A 19927-nucleotide genomic window follows, 5' to 3' on the forward strand; every position below is an offset into this window, starting at 1 on the left:
GCAGTTCTCAGTTATTGATGATTGTATCCACAGCACACCTGTACAGTATGGGCTGGACCCTTCCCTGTGGGTAACCACCATTCTGACTTCAGTAGCCAAGGCTTTTTTATTATTTACCTTCACCTATCAGCGAGCTCTTGAAATAGTACTTCCTCTTCTATTGGGTATTCTGGAAGAAGAGTATTAACAAACCTTTCCTATTTTCTGTAGGTGAGCGAACACCTTGCTAAAGAAGACCCTATTCAGAAGCCTGATTCGCCCCTTTTGATGTTTAGTGCAGATAGAACTCAAAGACTCAAGATCGATGAATACAGTGAGGCATTCTCTGACACCATTAAAGAAGAAACCGAATTTCATTCTACTCTATATCACATGGTTAAGGACTTCGCGTCTCAAGAAGCAATGGAGAAAATCAGGAACTCCAATTGCCAGTTCATTGACACTGTATGCCACATGCTTCTGTCTACCAGGTTGCTCAGCTATTCTTAGCCACTGTGAAGAATCAAGCAGCTGAAGAAAAATCAGGTACTTTTTCAGTAGGTTGTAATAAGGGCTACTGAAATCATCTAATATATATTTTATACTTTATTTCTATAAATTTTTAAAAACCATCTATCAGAGCTCTCCCTCAAATAGTATAGGCTCCCCACTTCCCCACTGCAGTTTGTGGGGGAGGTCAACACAAAAGAGGGGAAATAAATTATCTTAAGTCATTTAGAGAACCACATAATTTCTCAGCTAGAAGCTAATTTACAAAGTTCAGATACTGAAACTTTTTAAAAACCAAGATACTTATATTAGGATGAGCTGCGGTTACACTGGTGGGGGCCCGTTGTGTTGCAGCCTGGTAAATGGCCACAGAATATGTTCTAGAGACATCCAGGAGTCCCCCTCCTGGGTGGGAGCGGCGTCCACAGACTTGGGCCCGAGGCGGCAGGTGAGGAAGCTCATCAGCGCTGCCAACAGCACGGCCAGGGCCGCTGAGAGCCAGAGGGTCTTGTTGGTGTTTCTGAGTGCCGTCCTGAGGCTGGAGGTCCAGGAAGCAATGGTCTCGTGACTGTAAGGAAAAGCCAATTCAGAATTTACCAGAAACACACTGTCCACCCGCCACATAGCCTGGGTTAAGTACAAGTTAGGGGGCAGCATGGGCTGTGAGGACATCTCTCACCGGACCCTGGGTTGGTGCTGCACTGAAATACAGCCTTGGAGTGCTTGTGCAAGATCTAAGCACGTGCGCGTGCAGCTCATAACAATGCCCTGACTTGGTGTTTTTAGCACTCGTAGGTCAAGGCACTGTGCTCACTTGGGCCCTGTGGGCCTCACACTGAGCTCCCACCCTCAGGGCCAGAGGTTCCGGGAAAACCCTCGGAGGCCACATGAAAGTTATTTGTCCTAAATCCCACAGTTTGACAGGTGCTTAGTGACATCAGGTAGCTAAGACAAGTCCTGTTTTCCCTGCCTTAGCCTTCCCCACCCCAAGTGGACAGCTTACACTGAGGAGACATCCCATTTTGATGGAATATTTTTCTTCTCAGAAAGACTTGGCTTTCTTGTCCTTTCTATGGTTTCTTCTTCAGGAGCTTCTGAGTCCTCTTTAGTTCTGTAGAAGTATTATTTTTAAGTATTTGAAACTAAGGGTAATGTACTATACCTTACAAGAATTTAACTTCAAAAAGTAACTCCTTGTATTTATAAAATAGCCAAAGAGCAAATAAAAAGGGGAAGGAAGGTCAACTGTGTTTAACTAGTTTTTAATCAGTGATAAACTGGAGAAACAGCAAAATGCCTTTTCTCTAAAACTTGAGTTTTGAAAAGTGTACGAAACTATTCTTAGTGTGAAGCTATTTAAACTTATACTCAGTGAGCCAAAGAGATCTAAAACTTTAATTGTTTTCCTATCCTGTTCATTGACAACCTCCTAATGCCCTCACCATTGCAAAAACAAGCTTGTCAGTCAAGCATCGATGGAGAATTGAGGTGGTAGCTTTTAGTTTCCTTTTTAAAGGAAGCAAGCTCTAAAGGTCAGACTCAAGTGCATTCTCGAGGTTTCAGTCTCTTGTTTACAGAGACTGCTCAGTAAAACCATACACTTCATACTAACTAAAAGGAACAAATGAACAGTAATCTTTTGAAGGAAACTCCCTTTGCACTGCCTGAATCAAAAAGAAAAGCTGTTAACTCTTTCGAAGAGAACTCAGGATGCTGAAGGCTCCCAGGGAGATAGATCTGATGCCAGGTTGCTGGGGTGGAGCCAGGGTCCTCTGGTGTCACGTGACACTTCTCTCTACAGCTAAGGAAAATGGGCAAGAGCAGCCAGGCAGCCTGCCCAGTGAGTAGCACTTGATATCTGACCTGTGTGATAGGTAAGAGCCTGAATTACATATGGACCAGAGACCAATATAGGGAAAAAATGACCTTCTCAAATCTGGCAAATTCCTCCATCTTTTCTAAGGAAAGGCCTCAAAACCTGCAGGCAGTCCTGAGTGTCACAGGCATGAATGTATTCACAAATAAGTGTTTACAGGCTCTACAAGTGTGACAGTCCTCTCTTGGATACAGCAGTGGTCTCCTGTCCAGGGGGCAACATTTTTGCCCCAGCTAGAGTCAGGTTAACAAATGAATACCTACTTTAATTCACATTTTTCTTCTTCAGCATCTGCCCAGGAATAGGTGCTAATAAATCGCTGTAAGGAGGGCCGGTGTTCACTCTGCTTTGACCCCAATATACGCCTAAATAGAGAGTACAGCCGCTTGTCAGATCAAAATATCTGTAGCCATTAATTATCAAGTGACTTCCTATTCCTTAAATCAGGGCAAACCAGTAGCTCATTTTTTTTTTTCTTGGCACACTCAACAGTTCACAAAACTACATGACCACAGCCAATTTTTGTAACTATCTTATGCTCACTTCAAACATAGTATAATTTAGGCAAATTATAAAACACTAAGGTTTGCCAAGAACAGCCATAAAATTACACTTACCAGCTACTTGACCTCCTGCTGAATCGCTCGTTTTCCATCCCTGCCACCTTTGCCATCCAGAGGTGTAAAGACATGATAAAGGTGAATTTAATAACATGTATTGCTTTGTCATCTAATAAATAAATATGCTTTTGACTAAAAACAAGCATTTACTTACCAAGCCTACATTTCCAATATTTCTGGGCAAAGAGGCAATGGTCACTCTTCTGAGAGAAGATGGCTGCCCAAGGAGAGAGAGGGTGGACATTTAGCTAACTGTCACTACCTGCTCCTGCCTTGCACCCCGGAAGGGTTCTGTGTAAGTTTACATTATTTGCCTTCTAACATTGAACAGTCTGTCAAGTATTCAAGTCTGTACATCTGCTCCGACAACCACATTTATGATTCTGTGCATATAAAACATATTGTTAATGCACCAGATTTGTCTATTCTTTTGCCACCATTTCTTTTATATTTAGAATAACTTTCTCCAATATGCACCTGTTTTTTTACCTTCCCTAACCCCGTAACTTCACTTTTCCATTGATGAGTATGATATTTTAGTGAATGGGACTGTTTCTGTCTCAGCCTGGAATACAGATTCAGGAAATAAATGATGTATGTGAATCATTTATCTTAAGTCATCATCCCTAATTTAATGACAGATATGTTAAGCAAAAAAATTAGTACTAGACAGAAACCTGGTACTAATTGTGGCTCTTCCCCTACATCACCATCACTAGTCATTTCTATAAATCTGACTTTTCCCATCTGTGAAAGAAATTTGAGTGCAATGATTAAAGGAACTTATTCAAAAATTCCATGAAAAGATTCTATGAAATCCTGATTTGCAAACTGTGGCAAAAACTACTGGTTGACTTTCAGTATTACCACCGCCCCCTTCTTACTACAAATACTTTGATTTTTAAGCATGAAAAAAAGGGGACTTCTAAGAAGGAGCTTTGATGCCCAGAACTGAAACCTTCTCACCCCCTAGAGGCGGAGCCAAGGGATGAGGGCGATAAAGCAGAGAAAGGAGGATTCTGCTGACCCTGTGGATTCTGTGATGCGGTTCTCCACTGGGAGACTGCTTGCAAGGCAGTTCTGCATGAGACACTTACACTGGTCTTCCTTTCTAGTTAGCATTCAAATACAGCACGAGATGTGAAAACATACCTCTAAACATGAAAACCAGTTTCTTGAACAGCAGGACCACTGCTGTTTTATGATTTACATTTATCATGTGGCTTTAACATTTCAAAATCTTTCACATGTAATATTTGATAGACAGCTATTAAGTCAATTGGTAATTACCTTGGAGTTTAGAGAAGTGGGGCGTTTTTTAACTTGGCAGTCATCTGAAAAGAAAAACACCTTTGTACATTTTAGGAATTGTATATGCGAATGTATGCAGTGGTCTTAGTTCTCTACAAAGAAAATCAAAATGTTTAAGACCCTGGAGACTACTGAGCAATCTCTCTCTATATATATAAATGGTTACCATCATAACCAAGGGAATGCAGCCTTTTGTCTGCAGTCCAACGGTCTATTGATTAAATGGTCAAACATGGTTTCTTTTCCAGAGAGGGAATGATCATTAAAAGAATTCTCAGACAAGTCTGTTACTAATTTAAAATAAAACTATTGCAAAATTTCCATAATCCTTATATGAAGGCAGTTTCCATGGTCTCTCATGTACCCTAGTTTTTCAATCCATCATGAAGTTCCATTTCCAGGGTAATTTCTTCTGAGGAATACAGAACCATTGTTGAGAGTAGCTCATTATATGATTGCACCTTGCTTTATATGTGGAAAACAAGTCAATTCTAACATGTCCTAAGTAGAACACAAGGTCAACTCGACGGATTAGATTCAACCTCGGTAATGTAAATTGATTTAATGAACTTGTGTTCATTAAGGAATCCTTGTCGCTCCACCTATTTTCTAACTAATGCCTTGTGTTGGGTTATGTAAATAACCAGTTCTACAATTATCCCCTTAACCTAATCATCTTCACTAAAGATATTAAGAATTAGCAACAGAATGAGGAGAATGTTAGGAAAATATCACTCATACCATTATCATAAACTTCAATTACCTTCATCTTCAAGAGGGTTAAATGACCTTTCATTCTGCAGGAGAACCTGTTTCAGTTCTTCTAGTTCAGCATGCTCTTTGGCATACATTCTCTTCAGGTTTTCGACATGCTGAATCATTACTTCAACTGCTTTACTAACCCGACTTTCCTAGGAGGAAGAGAAAGGGAATATTTGTACTGCAAATACAGTCTTGCTTTTCATTTCAGCACCACATACCACTAAAATGACAAGGCATTTGTTTGTTTTTAAGAAAGGCATGAGCCTCTCAGGGTAAGTAGAAGAGGAGGTGACAGCAACAAAACTTGAGAGTCTGCTAGAAGGAGAATGAGTGTTAGATGAGCTATATCTAAAAAGGCTGAATCCTCAGAAAAACAGCAAGAAAACCCTAGACACAACCTAGGTTGCACCATAGAAAGCCCCTAAGACTCAAGAATGGGACACTTCTAGAATTGTATTTAAAGGTAGATGTGTGCGCAGAAGAAATGTTGAAAATCGAGTGTAAGGGATAAGGAGAAAATATATATATAAATATATATACACACACACGTATATATACATGTACATATATATGTACACACGTATGTATATATATATGTGTGTGTGTATATATATATATATTATAGTAATTGCAATAAAGTAAAATAACATCAACTAACAACTATAAGCCAGAGACATTCTATGCGGAAGGAGAGGGGTACAAGATCAAAACTGGGGTGGGAAGAGCACACAGGACTATGGTGATGGCACAGGGGTGAAGTGGTGGTGGAAAGTCCACAGGATTACAACCAAGATGAAAAAATGCACAAAATGAAGAAAATGTAAAATATATATATATATATATAAAGAAAAATCCGTCAACCAGATCCCCCCCAGGCCAAACAAGGAAGACTACAATAGTTCAGTATCTTAGAGAATTAGAGGGTATGGAGATCAGGGAGTAACAAAGTTGATGGTAAATGAATCATACTAAAAGGCAGATGTCAGCAAAACTCTGCATCCATATTGGTCATTAAGGTATTCTAGCCTTCTTCCTCCTTCCAGCTCCCCTCAGTACTGGGCTTTGATTCTCAAGGCAGGCAGTTCATAGATTTTTTTCTGGGGAATCTAACATCCCAAGGTGAAAGTCCTAAAACTGCCAATATCAAAAATACCACAGTGAAACAGCCTACCTTGTGTGAAGCTCAGTGTGGCTAAAATTTGTCACACCCCCACGCATAGCTCCCACTCAGCTGTGCATGGAGGCGGTGGAGTGGGGGGAGCCCTCATATGCAGAGGAAAGCCTCTAGCATGAAAGCAGAAAATTAAAATGTAGACAGTCTTTGTTTCCTTCAGTTGACTTTTTTTTTTTTTTGTATTTTCAAATGGGAGAAAATTTAAAACTTCAAGGAAATTATCAGTATCTTCAGAGTTTAAAGTATTGCATCCATGAAATAAAAACAAGATTATATTAAAAAGGAATATTCACAAAATAAAGAATCCAGAAGCTTAAAATATGACAAATATAATAACTCATAGAAAAGTATCAAGGTAAGGTTGAAGAAATCACCCAAATAACTCATAGAAAAGTACAAAGGTAAGATTGAAGAAATCACCCTGAAGCTAGAGCTAAAAGATGAAAAAGGGTCACTTCAAAATATCTTCAAGATATTGAAGGGATTAAAGACTGTATAGAAAAATGTAGAAAAATTCCACAAAATTAAAGCAATTGAAGAAAAATTCCAAAACTCAGGGATATAAAGTTGCCAACTGAAAAAAATGTCCCTTCACTGGATGAAAATAAATCTGTATCAAGGGAAGACAGTAAAGATAAGAGAATATTCTGAAAGCCTGTGTAAAGTTAACAGAAGTTATAAACAAAGAGTCAGGATGGCATCAAACTTCAGTAACATCAGAAGTTAAGAAGAATCTGAAACAACCTGATAAATGTTCTAAAGGAAATTGCTTTCTGAACTTAGAATCCTTCACAAAACTAGACTATCCCCTGTGATAATAAAGATATTTTCAGTTCTGTAACATTTCAGTAAGTTGACTACCACCCATGCATTCTTTGTCTCAAGAAGTTACTAGGTAAGAGTTTGTACCAATGTGAAAAAAATAAACCATTCAAGAGGGAAGCATGAGATTCGGCACATAGAGAAGTGAAGCAATCTTTATTTAAGGGTTTCCAAGGCCTGTGTGGTCAATCTGCACACCAGCAGTCCAGAATGCAACAGGTTGGAAACATCCAGAAACACCAGCTCAGAAAAGGAAATGACAGTACTGATATATTTAAATGTATTGTGAGACCTACACCCTCTAGGAGAGCTTGGGGGTGAATGTTAGGTAAGTAGATCTAGAAATCTAAGCAACTAGCAATCATGGCAAAGAAAATGATTAATTCTATGAATGGAAATTTGTGCAGAAGAGGAAAATCATCTTAATAGACTATGATCTCTATGGACAGAATTTACACAGTCATAGTTATGCTTACACATAATTTAGATCTAACATTATTCATTTATGATTTTTTAACCAAAAATGTTTTTATGAATATTACCAAACAGATTCATACCAATCAGCTTCAAGGATCATCAACATTTTGCCATGAGTTTCATCTCTTCCCAATATTTTAATACTATTTTAAAAAATCGGTGAACTTTCAAGTGGAAGAGTTGAGTTGGCAGTAATGTTTTCTAATCTGGAACCCATGGGAAAGGTTTCAGCTAAGCATGCAAATTTGGGAGTCAACAGCTGATTGCACTGGACCAGATGGGGACTGAGCACAGATGGAGATCAGATGTACAGGCCTGGGGGGAAGGATGCCACCCAGAAAGGAGCTTGGAAGGGAGAAGGCCCATAATGTAGGGGGAAACCAGGAGAATATGGTGCATAGCAGCCAAATGAGGAGAGTGTTTCGAGGGGGAGGAAAAACTCAGTCATTTCGAATGTAGCAGAGGGAAGAGAGAATGGAGTTGCTTTTGCAGAAAATGGGAGCAGAGAAATCAGGTGGTAGCCAAATGTGACAGGGTCAAACATTTTGTTGAATAACTGCATTTGCACACTGAAGGGATGACATGGTAAAGTGGGGAAAGCTAAAGATAGAAGAAAATGGGGAGGACAGGGTCCCAAGGTCTTGAATCATTGAGAGGGGATGGGATGTTATTATCAGGGCAGATGCGGGGAAGGGGTGTCTCAGGATGAGAGAGACAAGTCATAGTTAATACTAGGAAGAAGGTGAAGTATAAGGGCCGGGATGATAGTAGCTTCAGAGCTTGTGAAAGTTCCCCTTTGCGGGCTGCGGTTTTCTCAGTGAGGTAGTGAGTCAGGCAGGAATGACATTACTTGATAGAGAAGATGCGGGAGAACATGATGGTGGTTGGAGGAAGGAGGAAAATATGTGAACATGGTATTTAGAAGAGAGGAGGGTGAGTGTTAGAACCCAAGGACCCACTTGGAGTTTGTGATGATGACTTTCAAGAGAGCTCAGTCATCTTGGGAAGGGTGGTCCAGCAGTTCAGGGGAGTGCAGGTAGAGAAATGGATATAAACAGGGTTGTAGATTTTCCAACCAAGTAAAACCAAATAAGGAGGGAAGGTTTATACCAGGGGGAGCAAGTCCTGCATTTGATATGGAATTTAAGTTTGTTTAGGAAAGATAGTGAAAAGGTGTGAGGGCACAGGTCAAGAGAACTAATCACCTTCACATGGGAAACTTGCAAATATCTAAAAATGAAAATTAATTACTACAAGTGTAAGCATGTTGAGAGAGATGGTTGTACATAAAGACAAACGAGGAATTAAAGGTTATTGTTCTGGAATATAGAAAATGGGATAAGAAACCTTATGGAATTGCTTGCCTTCCTACCCCTCCCCAACTACATGCATACGTAACTTTAATAAAAATAAAACAGTATTATTCTCTAATAAGGTGTTAAGAAGGAACTAGGATATTGAAAACATATCAGATATGACTAGCAAAAACTATCACCACAATTAAATCTTTTTAATGAAAATATATTAGTTTCCATAGTCTTGTCCTCCAATAAATCTTAAACACCTTCCTCTCCATAAATAATTATACAAAGATAAACATACAAGTATATTTATTATAACATTATTTATAATAGAAAAATATCAAAAACATTCTGAAATAATCAAATATGAGATTGGTTAAATGATATGTAGTCACCAATAAAGTGCCAAAATGATATGTGTATGTATATTAAGATACACAGCATTTTATCTATGCTATATGTAATTGTAAAAACATAGCATTATGGCATGTCTAGGAAAAAAATCCCAAATTATTTATAATGACTATTATATATTACATATATGTTATAATTGTATGTTATATATTATATAATATTACAATGCTATTATGAGATATTTTTATTTACATTTCAATATGAATTTTTACTTTCCTTTGCTTTCTGTATTAAAATGGAAGTATTGCACAATTTAAAAAAAAAAAAACTTCCCCAAAATGTAATCTATAATCTCAGGAAAATAAGTCCTTTGAGTAATTTGTCTTAACTAGAAAAATGGAGATGCATTACCTGGTTAATGGCTCCCAACATTTCAGCCCTACTGGCCACACGTGCTGTGCACTGACTGAGGAATGTTACACTCTTCTCCAGCTTTTTAATGACTTCCTGGGCCTGGTTGTCATCTTCACAGAGAGGCGTTAAAGACTACGCAAAGAGCAAAATATTAAAAAGTATTTGATTAACGCATTCAACACTAACATATACCTGCATATTGGAATCAAAGCTCCATTATCTTGAAGAAACAAGTTAGACATGTTCAGACATGCTATGCTCATGGATTGACTTATATTGTTAAGGTAGCCATAGTACCCAAACCAATCTAGAGTCAATAGTGGAATTTTTTTTGTAGAGAAATAGAAAAAATTATACAATTTATATGGGACAAAAACAATGGGAAAAGAGAACAACAAAATTACAAAACTAACACTTCAAAATGCATTACAAAATCTATTACAAAGCTATAGTAATGGTTCTGGGTGTTGGGTTTATTCATAAATGCAAATGTAATTTTAAAGACTTAGTGGTGGCCCCCAAATTTCACAGTTCCCACCTCTAATAGCTTGAGACAATTGGTGATTTCTTTCTTTAGATTTTCTTCTGCCAAGTCACGGGATCTTTGTTCAAGTTTCACTCTTTTCTCCAAAGTGAAATAGTCACATTTAAAGGCCAAGGATAATCTGAGGAATTCGGCCTGTTTCAAAATAATGTGAGGGTGAGAGAAGAAAACTGGATATGGTAAGAAAAGCAAATACAATTGAAATCCAGATCACAGTCAGGCATTTCTTGCTCCCAGCAAAGCAACATGTACACACAGAAACTACCTGCACCGAGCCAACGCCAAACCCAACAGACCCCAAATGGATGAAGCATGTGCAGAAGCGTGAAGCAGTGGGCAGGTGATCTGAGACATTTAATTTAATACAAGAAAAAAAAACATTTGATTTCAACTCACCTCCACCTCCTTCTCATTGGCAGAACTGCTAAAGGATAAGACAAAGAGCTTCAGCTTTAGTCAACTGAAAGGTTAAACAGTAAAAAGTGATAGCAGCATGTGGAGCACTTACTTATCATTCTGCCTAATGTTAACTGATTTCACAGTGGTTGCAGGAGGAGGGGAAGCAGCTGTGTCTGTTAAAAAGACAACACGTCATTTGGCTAAAAAGGTCTAACAGCTAAAAGCACATTTGATCAAAGGTTGTGTCCTCTCCACTAACAAGGCAATCTAAAAAAATTTAATTAATTAATTAATTAATTTAGTTAGTTAGTTAGTTAGTTATTGATGCATACAGAACTAGGGTACAGGCCAGAGTTGCAGGGGCAGTGAGAGGATTCACCAGAGTCAGAGTGGGGAGCAGAACAGGCCAAGCCATGAAGTACACTGCTGAGGGGAATAATGGGCGGGTCAGGAGAGGTCTGCTCTGCCATGTGGTCACCTCTGGGGCAGGGATCAAAATCATGCTGGAGTGGTTTTAGTTTCTTAGTGCTGTGTTTTAACCCACTGCATCACTGGGGAAGGCCCACAAAAGCATTTTATTGGAGTCTGAGACTATAGCTAATAATGCATTTGCTTAAACATGAGGATTCTCAGCTCTGCTTCTGGGCTTCTGGGGCAGTAAAGTCACTGGCTCCCCTTTCGGCATGTGAGGCTTCTTTCAAACCTGAAGATGTTTCAGAGTCAAGGGGCAGGTCAACTGCCCTCTCTACATTTGAATGCTTATTTGATTTGATCTCAGGGCCAATATATATAGTCCTCTGCCCCGCCCCTGTTCTGCCTCATAGCGGCAACAGGGCCAGCAACAACACGTGGTGTTGTTTATCACAGGCATACTCTGCTTCATGACAAGCTCACAAAGAAGCTACTTGTTATTAAGGACATTAGGTTTACCCAATTCTTGGTAGTTACCAGAAGAATATGAACACACTAGGCATTTGCACTCCTAGGTTTACTGCAACACTATTACAATAGCCAAGTTATGGAAACAAATGGCCCCAGACAGGTAAATAGTTGATCTACAAGATATGGCAGAAATAGAGATGGAATATTACTCACTGATCAAAAAAAGATTAACTCTTGCAACTCGAATGACATATGTACTTTCACTTTTTTACATCTTTAACATATTTACATTTTTACTTTTAGTTGTGATACTGAAAATAATCTCAAAGTGGAGTTCAGAATTTACTACCAACGTTGCCTTGTCTCTAAGTTCAGGACAGGGCAAGAGATAGTGCAAGTCCTTACTTATTAACTGTGGGCCTTTCAGGACAGGGCAAGAGATAGTGCAAGTCCTTACTTATTAACTGTGGGCCTTACTTATTAATTCAGCACAGATGTGGATTTCTGCAAATCATACAACTGGGATCAAGAATTTATTCTGTTTGGGCTCTTTTATCCATAGATGCAAAATTTGTAAAGATGATGCATCTTTTTATGTGCAAAGCTTTCACCCAGAAAAATCTCAGCAGGGATCATAAAAGCTCAGATGGCAGTTGGAACAGAACATTCCTTACCTTCTGCAGCACATTCTTTTTTATGTTCCTGTATTGTCTCTGGTTCCTCTTTGGCTTCCTAAAATCATAAGGAGATTTTACTGCTGTACACAGCATGGAAATTCTTCATAATCAATCATTTCCCAACTTCCTGTCCTCTCCTAACCCTGTCAGAACACTTTAAGACATGCAGAGAATAGTACAAGGGGTTATGAACAAAACAGGACTGGCCCCATGGGGGATTCCAATCTGGTTGAGGCACAATGGACAGTCATATTTGAAAAGCTATAAAACTAACACAAATTACCACAAAGTAAATTAGCATTACCTGCCAAACAGTTGAGATATAGAGAAATGCATGCCCTGAGCAGCAACGAAAGTCTGCAGACATGCAGGAGCTTGAAGAGAGGGAACACTGGATGGACAAAGAGTTAAAGAGTGGTGGCTTTTTTCCCCAAAGATTTATTTATGCATACAAGAACTGGGGTACAGGCCAGAGGTGAGGCCAGGGGTGAGAGGATTCACCAGAGACAGATGGGGAACAGAGCAGGCAGATTTACAGAAATACATTGCTGAGGGAAGCAGTGTGTGAGACAGGAGAGGTCTGCTGCACCATGTGTGTTGGCTCCCTGGCCAGGGATCAAACGCATTCTGCAGTGGCTGTGGGTAGCTTCACAGTGCTGAGACTTAACCCCTTACATCACTAGGAAGGCCCAAGAGTGGTGACTTTTAGATGAAGCTTAAAAGCTTGGTTGTTGTGGAAAGCTGTGTTAAAATGCTGCTAAGACTGTGTCCTGTTAGACGTTTATTCCATCTGAATACACCTTGAGGTCACCAGCCAACTGTCCTATCCTATAAAGGCATGCGTACAACAAGAATCACCACAATGACAGTGCACTATATGTCAGATTTCCCCCCCCCCAACTAGAACATTCCTCTTTGGTATTATTTGGTAGATTATTTTTGGTGTCCTGGAAACAGCATTCCCAGGGAATAATGGGAAATGTAGAAATGATCTGGGAAAGCTCATTTTTATGTAATCATTTGTAATCATTTCTATGCTGAAAATTATTCAGCAAATTTCTCCAAAATTTTCCATAACTCAGTCTAAGACAAATTTTCGTGGTAATTATTACATATCATGTAACTTGTAGACAATGGAAAGGAAAATATTGATAAATCGTAACCAAGAATACAGGCAGGAAACTGTATCATTCCATCAAGACTTAAACATTTCTCAAGCTGTTCTGAATCCTCCCTCAACCCCATGACCTCTTCCAGCCATGATACTGCCTTTCTCTACCAGCTCCTGTGGCCATGTTTCTTCTGGGAGGATTTGTCCACCACTGCTGTCTCCTGCTTTTCATCCTCCTTTGTCCTTGATACTCTCAATCTGCAACACCCCACCAGTTAGCACTGAACTCCCTATGGCCAAATCCAGTGGATCATTTCCAATCTTTATCTTACTTGAATTCACTGATGATTGTAAATGATCTGTAATCCCTTCCTTCAAGATTTTTCTACCTTTAATGCCCCTCTTTTGATGTCCTGCTATCACCATAACAGCTCCTCTGTTTCTCTTGCCAAGAAGACCTCATACTGGATGATAAATGATCAAGAATTCGAATCCTGCCTGCCTGCCAACCAGAGTCTTGGGAAATCTCTTCCACACACATGGTTCTTTGCATATAACTCAGAAACATATACCTGTCCTTAAAGTCCCATGGGTACGTCTATGAATGTGGGTGATGGACAGGCCTCCCCAGGATACTCAAAATAGGTCTTTCCAAGATGAATCCCTTGAACATGTGGATAATCTCAAGCTATAGTCAAGTGAGGTCCTGCAGAACCTTTTGCCATTCCCTCAACTGTAAAAGAATGGACATAGGGTATCTTCCCCAGAATTAGGGTTATAACCAGAAATAACTGTTCTACCAGAGAAACCTACCTGTATGGCAGAGAAAATACCTGTTACAAGCATTTGATCTTCATCCTATAAGTCACTGTTCCTACTCATGTGAGCCCCTCCCACTCCTTGAAAGACAAAACTCCTATTCCATTGCTTAGCTCAGGACACATACCACATTTTTCCTCACTGACCTGGTAACCATACAGATACAATTGTTTTGTTTTCTCCTACTAATGCTGCATTTATTTATTTGACCAGCACAAGAAAACTCAAAAGTGTGAGGAGGTCTCCTCCCCAACATCAGTCTATTGCTATATTTAAAATTGTATGGATGCGCATCAGTCTGAAACTAGGTTCATCTTAAATTGGTCTTATGTTACACCATGAATTGTTCTTTTCTTCCTAACTCCTGACATGTTACTGTGCTTATTCTGCGGGTAAAGCCAAAGCACAGGTGCTTATGTTTTTTCATACCTTATTGTCAGTCACCATGTACTGGAATTTAATCTCTTCAATATCTCCCAAATTAGTTTCCTTTACTCCTTCACCACGAAATGCACACTACCTTTAGCTCTTCTCTGAACTATTCCACCTACTCAATCTTACCTCCAATGCTCCATTTTTATTTTTTTTAACCCACTATATTTGGAGTTTGTTTCCATCTCTTTTTAATATTTTTTTTTCAGAAGCCTATGAAAGACCAGGGGACTTGAATTTTCCTCTGACCATTTTTCCTAAGGGATGGCCATTTTCATGTGAGCTAAGCAACACTATCTCTATTCTGTCTGCATGAGATAGTCATTCCACACCACACAGCTTCACTCTCCCACTTCACACTGGAGTACTGTCATCTGTATCCCCCTTATGCCTTAAATATATCAAAGACACAACCTTCTCCTAACTTCCTAAACTAGCTTACATGCATCACTGGTGTAGCCAAATGGGCCTATCCACTGAGGGAACACAGCAGGCAGGCAGACAAAGACACAGACACAGACACACACACCCCTGTACCATACAATAGTGGGACTAACACATGATACAGACCCTTAAAGAAATAGGCACCTGGTATCTCAGTCTATAAATTGTTCTTTACTAATTATTAGTTCATACCAGTAATAGTGAGTAAGTGCTTCAATGAAAATAATTTAACTCTTTTGATAATCATTTACTCACAGGGTATCTTCTCACAGGGTATCCTCTCACCCCAAACATTTTTCCTTCATATTGACAATCCCACTAAAATTACTGAGTAATTGTTTTTTTTTCCCCTAAATAGGACACGTCTTCAAGACATGCAGCATTATTTAATTCTGCCTTCTTCATTAAAGCATTCATTTATTCAGCACTCCTCTGTCAACAGATACTTAGCTTGCTGCCAGGACACCTTTGATGATTAAACATGATGGAATAAAAGAAAATCAGTGCAGGCCCTCCCTGGTGGCTCAACTGGTTAGGATGCAGCACTACAAGGTAGCCACAGCTGCTTCTGTGCAACTTTGATCCCTGCCCTGGAGGTGACCCACATGGCGAGGCAGAACTCTCCTGACCCAACCGCTACTCCCCTCAGCAGTGTACTTTGTGGATCTGCCTGTTCTGCTCCCCACTCTGTCTCTGGTGAAGCCTCGCACTGCTACTACACCTCTGGCTTGTACCCTAGTTCTGCATACATAAATAAAAATAAATCTTAAAAAAAAGAAAGAAAGAAAGAAAATCAGTGCAGACTCAGGAGGTCCTAGGTCTGACTCTATCCTCTGACCATGACTAAGTTCTCAAAGACACTTTGGGTTCAATATCTTTGTATACTAACTATCACTATAATTCTATTAACCTCATAATATTTTGAAAGATACAATGAGATTGTGCTTTTAAACATATCTGTGAAGTCTCAATCCCACCATTATCACCCATTACTTTTATTGTTAACGTGTTCATTCCTTTACCTGACGTATCATGGTTCTGGCCTCACTTCCAGAGCCTTGTGGCGCGGAATTCTCATCAGCAGCACTTGTGTCTGTGAGACAAAGGAAGCCACTGCACAGTTAGAGGCACAGTCACCAGAAAAAGCAGGGTAAATTGGTGAGAGTGGCAAGATGGGGGGAGCAAATGGCAAAGGCCTTCGAGACAAAGCACAAACAATGCAGCTTGCATGTGTCCACTGACTAGAATAAGGACCCGATCAGTGGAGGCCCCACAGGCGCTAAGCCACATAGGATTTCTGAAGAAATTAATGGCCTTCCAACAATGTGGCTTTACAGTCATTTTTAAAGCTGCTGCTGCTTTGTGGTTTTTTTTTTTTTCCTTAATCCAGCACACTATTAGGGTAATTATAGAAACTAGATGAAGGATGAGCAATTGGTATCTTAATAGCTTTTCAAACAGGTTTTTAAAATTTATATATGCAAGGTTGATATCTTTCTCAAACATGGTGTCACTCTGAATAAAATGAACTAAGAAGATGCACTTTTCATTTATGCCATCGCATTTGTGATTCCCCCGAAGTTCATCTACTTTATTTGTACTATAATGTGTTTGATAATGATTTTTGTCTTCAGATGATCCACTGTCCCGAATTTGGTTCAGAGCAGCTCAAAGATATGGAGCCACAGAAAAATCCAATTTTCTGCACGAAATTGTAGTTTTTCCTTAAAATTTAAAACAGATCATAGATGCATATGATCCTTAACTCAAAATATATGAACGTTTTAGAGTGATAATTTTCCTTTCTAGGTTTCTCTGGAAAACCTAGTTTCCCTCCCTGGAAACACTGCAATTAATTTTTGTCTTTTCTCCCAGAGAGATTTCACCTGTACAAAAAAAAATGTCATCCTAGTCTATTTTTCAAAAATGTAGCACCTTTTTGAAGACAGTAGTTCTTTGATGTCAGTGCACAAGGAAGCTTTCCTTATATATGCTGTATGGATGCATATCAATATTCCATCATATGATAGAGCCTTCCACTGAGTTACCTTGTTTCCAATATTTAATCGTTATAGAATTTTCAGAAACTGAATAATTATTGTATCACAGCACTCACACGTTAGCACAACAATTTACATTTCCTACAATCATGACTGAAAATTTCATTTTCCTTCACAGCCTTACCAAAAGGGTGATGTCAAATTGTTGTCTCTTTGCTGCTGTGACAGGTGAAAAGCCAGTGTCTCGTAGTTTTGGTCAATTTTTTCCTATTCAGTGTGAGACTGAGAATAAAGGTGTTTTTCAAGTAACCCCTTTCTACAATGTTCTAGCTACTCTACTTTAGTACTAACACCCGAGTTGAATGTCTTGTTAAGACAACAAGAATAACAGCTTTGTTTTCAGAGTTGAATGGCAGAAAAGGAACTGACGTCCCTTCGTGCATTCTTCTGCTCCCGATTTGACCGTGACCAACTGGTGCATCCTTCTGACCTTAATTAGTAGGTCCTCATTAAGATTCTGAGAATTTTCCATGCACATGACTTCACATCTGCACTACAGTTGAGACCCATTTGTGTTCAGTCCGTCTTCGCCATAAGGAACCATTTAAGTCCCATCAAAATATACTGTAACTTTAGTTCAATCTACATAATTGGGATTTAAAAAAAGGCAACACTATGATACATGGTCACCTATTTGGCAACCTTTCTCTAGGCCATTATCTTGAAAGTTCTTTCAAATGTTACCAACAGCTATGGAGGCCAACAGCAGCTTACAGATGTGCTTGTTGTTAGGATGGAAACTATGTTGAACCTCACAGCTTACCTCTGATCTTTATCACAGCAGAAGCTGACTGCATATTGTCCTCTTTCTCACAGACTGATTTACAATCAAGGTCACCAGAAGCCATCTTCAAAATTTCTGATCCAGCATCTAGCAACAGGAATTAAAAAAAAAACAAAAACCTGAATATTATGCAAATGGTGTTATCAGCCTGCATGTCCTTCCTACCCGCACACACCTCAGCAGATCCTAGGGCGTCACCTAAAGATTACAACTGACATCCATGCTTAGAGCCGCTCCAAGTCCAACTCACCACTGGAAGTCACTGCGCTCTCCGAGGGTGCAGTGTGGACAGAAGGAAGTGTGGCGTGCTCCCTGCCAAAAGAGTAGAAGAAATATCTTTGGGATGTCCAAAGAACGCTCTTGAAAATCAGCTGAACACACATACAAATGCACACGCACAAGCAGGCAGACCTGGACTGTGGCAGACTCCCGGAACACGAGTGGCCGACACCATCCTCCTTAAGAAAAAAAAAAAAAAAACAGGAGGGAAAAATTCAACAATCTGACATTTTCCATCCCAGAGAAAATGTTTTAAGCAAATATTTTCATACAAATTTAAATGAATCCATATTTATTTTGCTCTTTTGGAGAGAAGGTGGGGGGGGTGGAGAATGGTATAGGGCAGGTTGATATACATTCTCCCTTAAACCTGTACTTGCAAAAAAAAAATTCCAATTTTAAGGTACTTACAAGTCTGATATTTAAAGAAAACCTGATAAATTCTTGGGCAAAACAAATTCTAAACTGAAAGGGCAGGTAGAGTTTATTTCATGAACTTACGTCAAATTTTCTTCAAACAGAACATTCTGTGTAGGCATCAAACAACCTATTTACAGAAATGTTATTCAACCTCAAACTTTTGACCTGCTGGTTTAAAAATGGTGCTCCACTTTCTAGCTAGACAGATCATACAGTTTAAACCTAATCCAGTTCTCAAAGATGTGAGAGATTACATCTAAGGCAGCACCTATAATTGGTGCTCAAGAGAGCTTAATAAAACTGTGGTTCTGGCTGTCATGGCAAACAATTGAAAGTCTTGTTCAGAATGTTTACTCTCTATCAGGAGCTCCTAATTTGGGGGAACTATAGGACATTGGAGTAGATTAGTTCATTCACTCTCAAAAAATAGTGTGAACACAGGTTCCTTTATTCAAAATGTATATTTTTACTGTATGTGATATATTTAGGAAGATAAAACATAATAAAATTAAAAGCATTTGAATACATTAAAAGAAAAACCCACATGGACTTTGAAACATTTTATAATCAGACATCAACTAATTAATTCACCACCAGCAGCAACAGGTTTCTAAAGTGGAACATTTTACAACACCCGTAAGATTTAGAATCTATACAAGAAAATACTGACTGCAGTGAGTCAGTACCAGCAGCAACAGGTTTCTAAAGTGGAACATTTTATAACACCCGTAAGATTTAGAATCTATACAAGAAAATACTGACTGCAGTGAGAGAAAGGTAAAGGGGCTGCACAAGTTTGCTGAATATGCAGTCACCCAGAATAACAGCAGCAGCTTACATCTGTTTGGTGTGAGAATATATAACTCCTTGTATGTATCACATTTATTCTCCCAACAACATTACACAGTGAGTTTCAGCAAGATTAGCTTGTGTTCAGGTAAGGAGAGTAAATCAATAACTAATAATTGCCCAGAATAATTCAGAAGGTGAAGCCAGATTGTGAAATGGATCCAAATAAATCCAGAGTTGTCTCCAGAGTTAATAGAACCACCTCTGAAACATCCTATTGCAAGTACTAGAGAAACAGATATAGCTGCCTGATTATTGGCTGCGTTGGGCAAAGGACTTAACTTTAAACTTTTGGAATGTTCACCTCAAAACAAAAAAAGCCACCACCTTGCAAAGCAAGAGTTTACACTGACTCTCCCCCACCCCCGCACTGACAGTTGTGGGCAATCTCTCTCTGCCCCATCTCATCACTTAAGTGCATTTAGATCAGACCACATGGGACTGAAGGAAAACCCTGGTACCCTCAGTTTAATTCAACAACTTTTATCACAGACCTTCTTTTGCTCCAGAAAGAGCTTGTGACACAAAATACAGTCCTGATCCAGAGCCCCTGATAGGCCAGTCACTGAGACAAATACTGAAACAAACGCTTTACAGAGCAGAAGCAGCACTGCCCAGAGCCCAAGG

General features: G+C 39.3%; 2 protein-coding genes across 2 annotated transcripts in view; one reads left to right on the top strand and one right to left on the bottom strand.

Moving 5' to 3' along the window:
- CASC1 (cancer susceptibility candidate 1) overlaps window positions 1–17828 on the top strand; it is a 73448-nt gene extending 55620 nt beyond the window's left edge. The window contains exons 15-16 of the mRNA XM_012732781.1: window positions 211–525; window positions 17785–17828. Coding sequence (XP_012588235.1) covers window positions 211–489 — 279 coding nt within the window. The 3' untranslated portion in view covers window positions 490–525; window positions 17785–17828. The remainder of the gene's footprint in view (window positions 1–210; window positions 526–17784) is intronic.
- The window catches only part of LRMP (lymphoid-restricted membrane protein), a 37845-nt gene continuing 18544 nt past the window's right edge, over window positions 627–19927 (bottom strand). Inside the window, exons 4-19 of the mRNA XM_012732782.1 lie at window positions 18164–18210; window positions 18003–18064; window positions 17732–17839; window positions 15931–16001; window positions 12100–12157; window positions 10653–10716; window positions 10541–10565; window positions 10139–10279; window positions 9598–9732; window positions 5060–5207; window positions 4276–4319; window positions 3140–3202; window positions 2983–3029; window positions 2629–2730; window positions 1493–1600; window positions 627–1057 (exon numbers count right to left, since the gene is read on the bottom strand). Coding sequence (XP_012588236.1) covers window positions 814–1057; window positions 1493–1600; window positions 2629–2730; window positions 2983–3029; window positions 3140–3202; window positions 4276–4319; window positions 5060–5207; window positions 9598–9732; window positions 10139–10279; window positions 10541–10565; window positions 10653–10716; window positions 12100–12157; window positions 15931–16001; window positions 17732–17839; window positions 18003–18064; window positions 18164–18210 — 1467 coding nt within the window. The 3' untranslated portion in view covers window positions 627–813. The remainder of the gene's footprint in view (window positions 1058–1492; window positions 1601–2628; window positions 2731–2982; window positions 3030–3139; window positions 3203–4275; window positions 4320–5059; window positions 5208–9597; window positions 9733–10138; window positions 10280–10540; window positions 10566–10652; window positions 10717–12099; window positions 12158–15930; window positions 16002–17731; window positions 17840–18002; window positions 18065–18163; window positions 18211–19927) is intronic.

Source organism: Condylura cristata, unplaced genomic scaffold (assembly GCF_000260355.1).
Source record: "Condylura cristata isolate star-nosed mole 26May11 unplaced genomic scaffold, ConCri1.0 scaffold00036, whole genome shotgun sequence".
Lineage (NCBI taxonomy): Eukaryota > Metazoa > Chordata > Mammalia > Eulipotyphla > Talpidae > Condylura > Condylura cristata.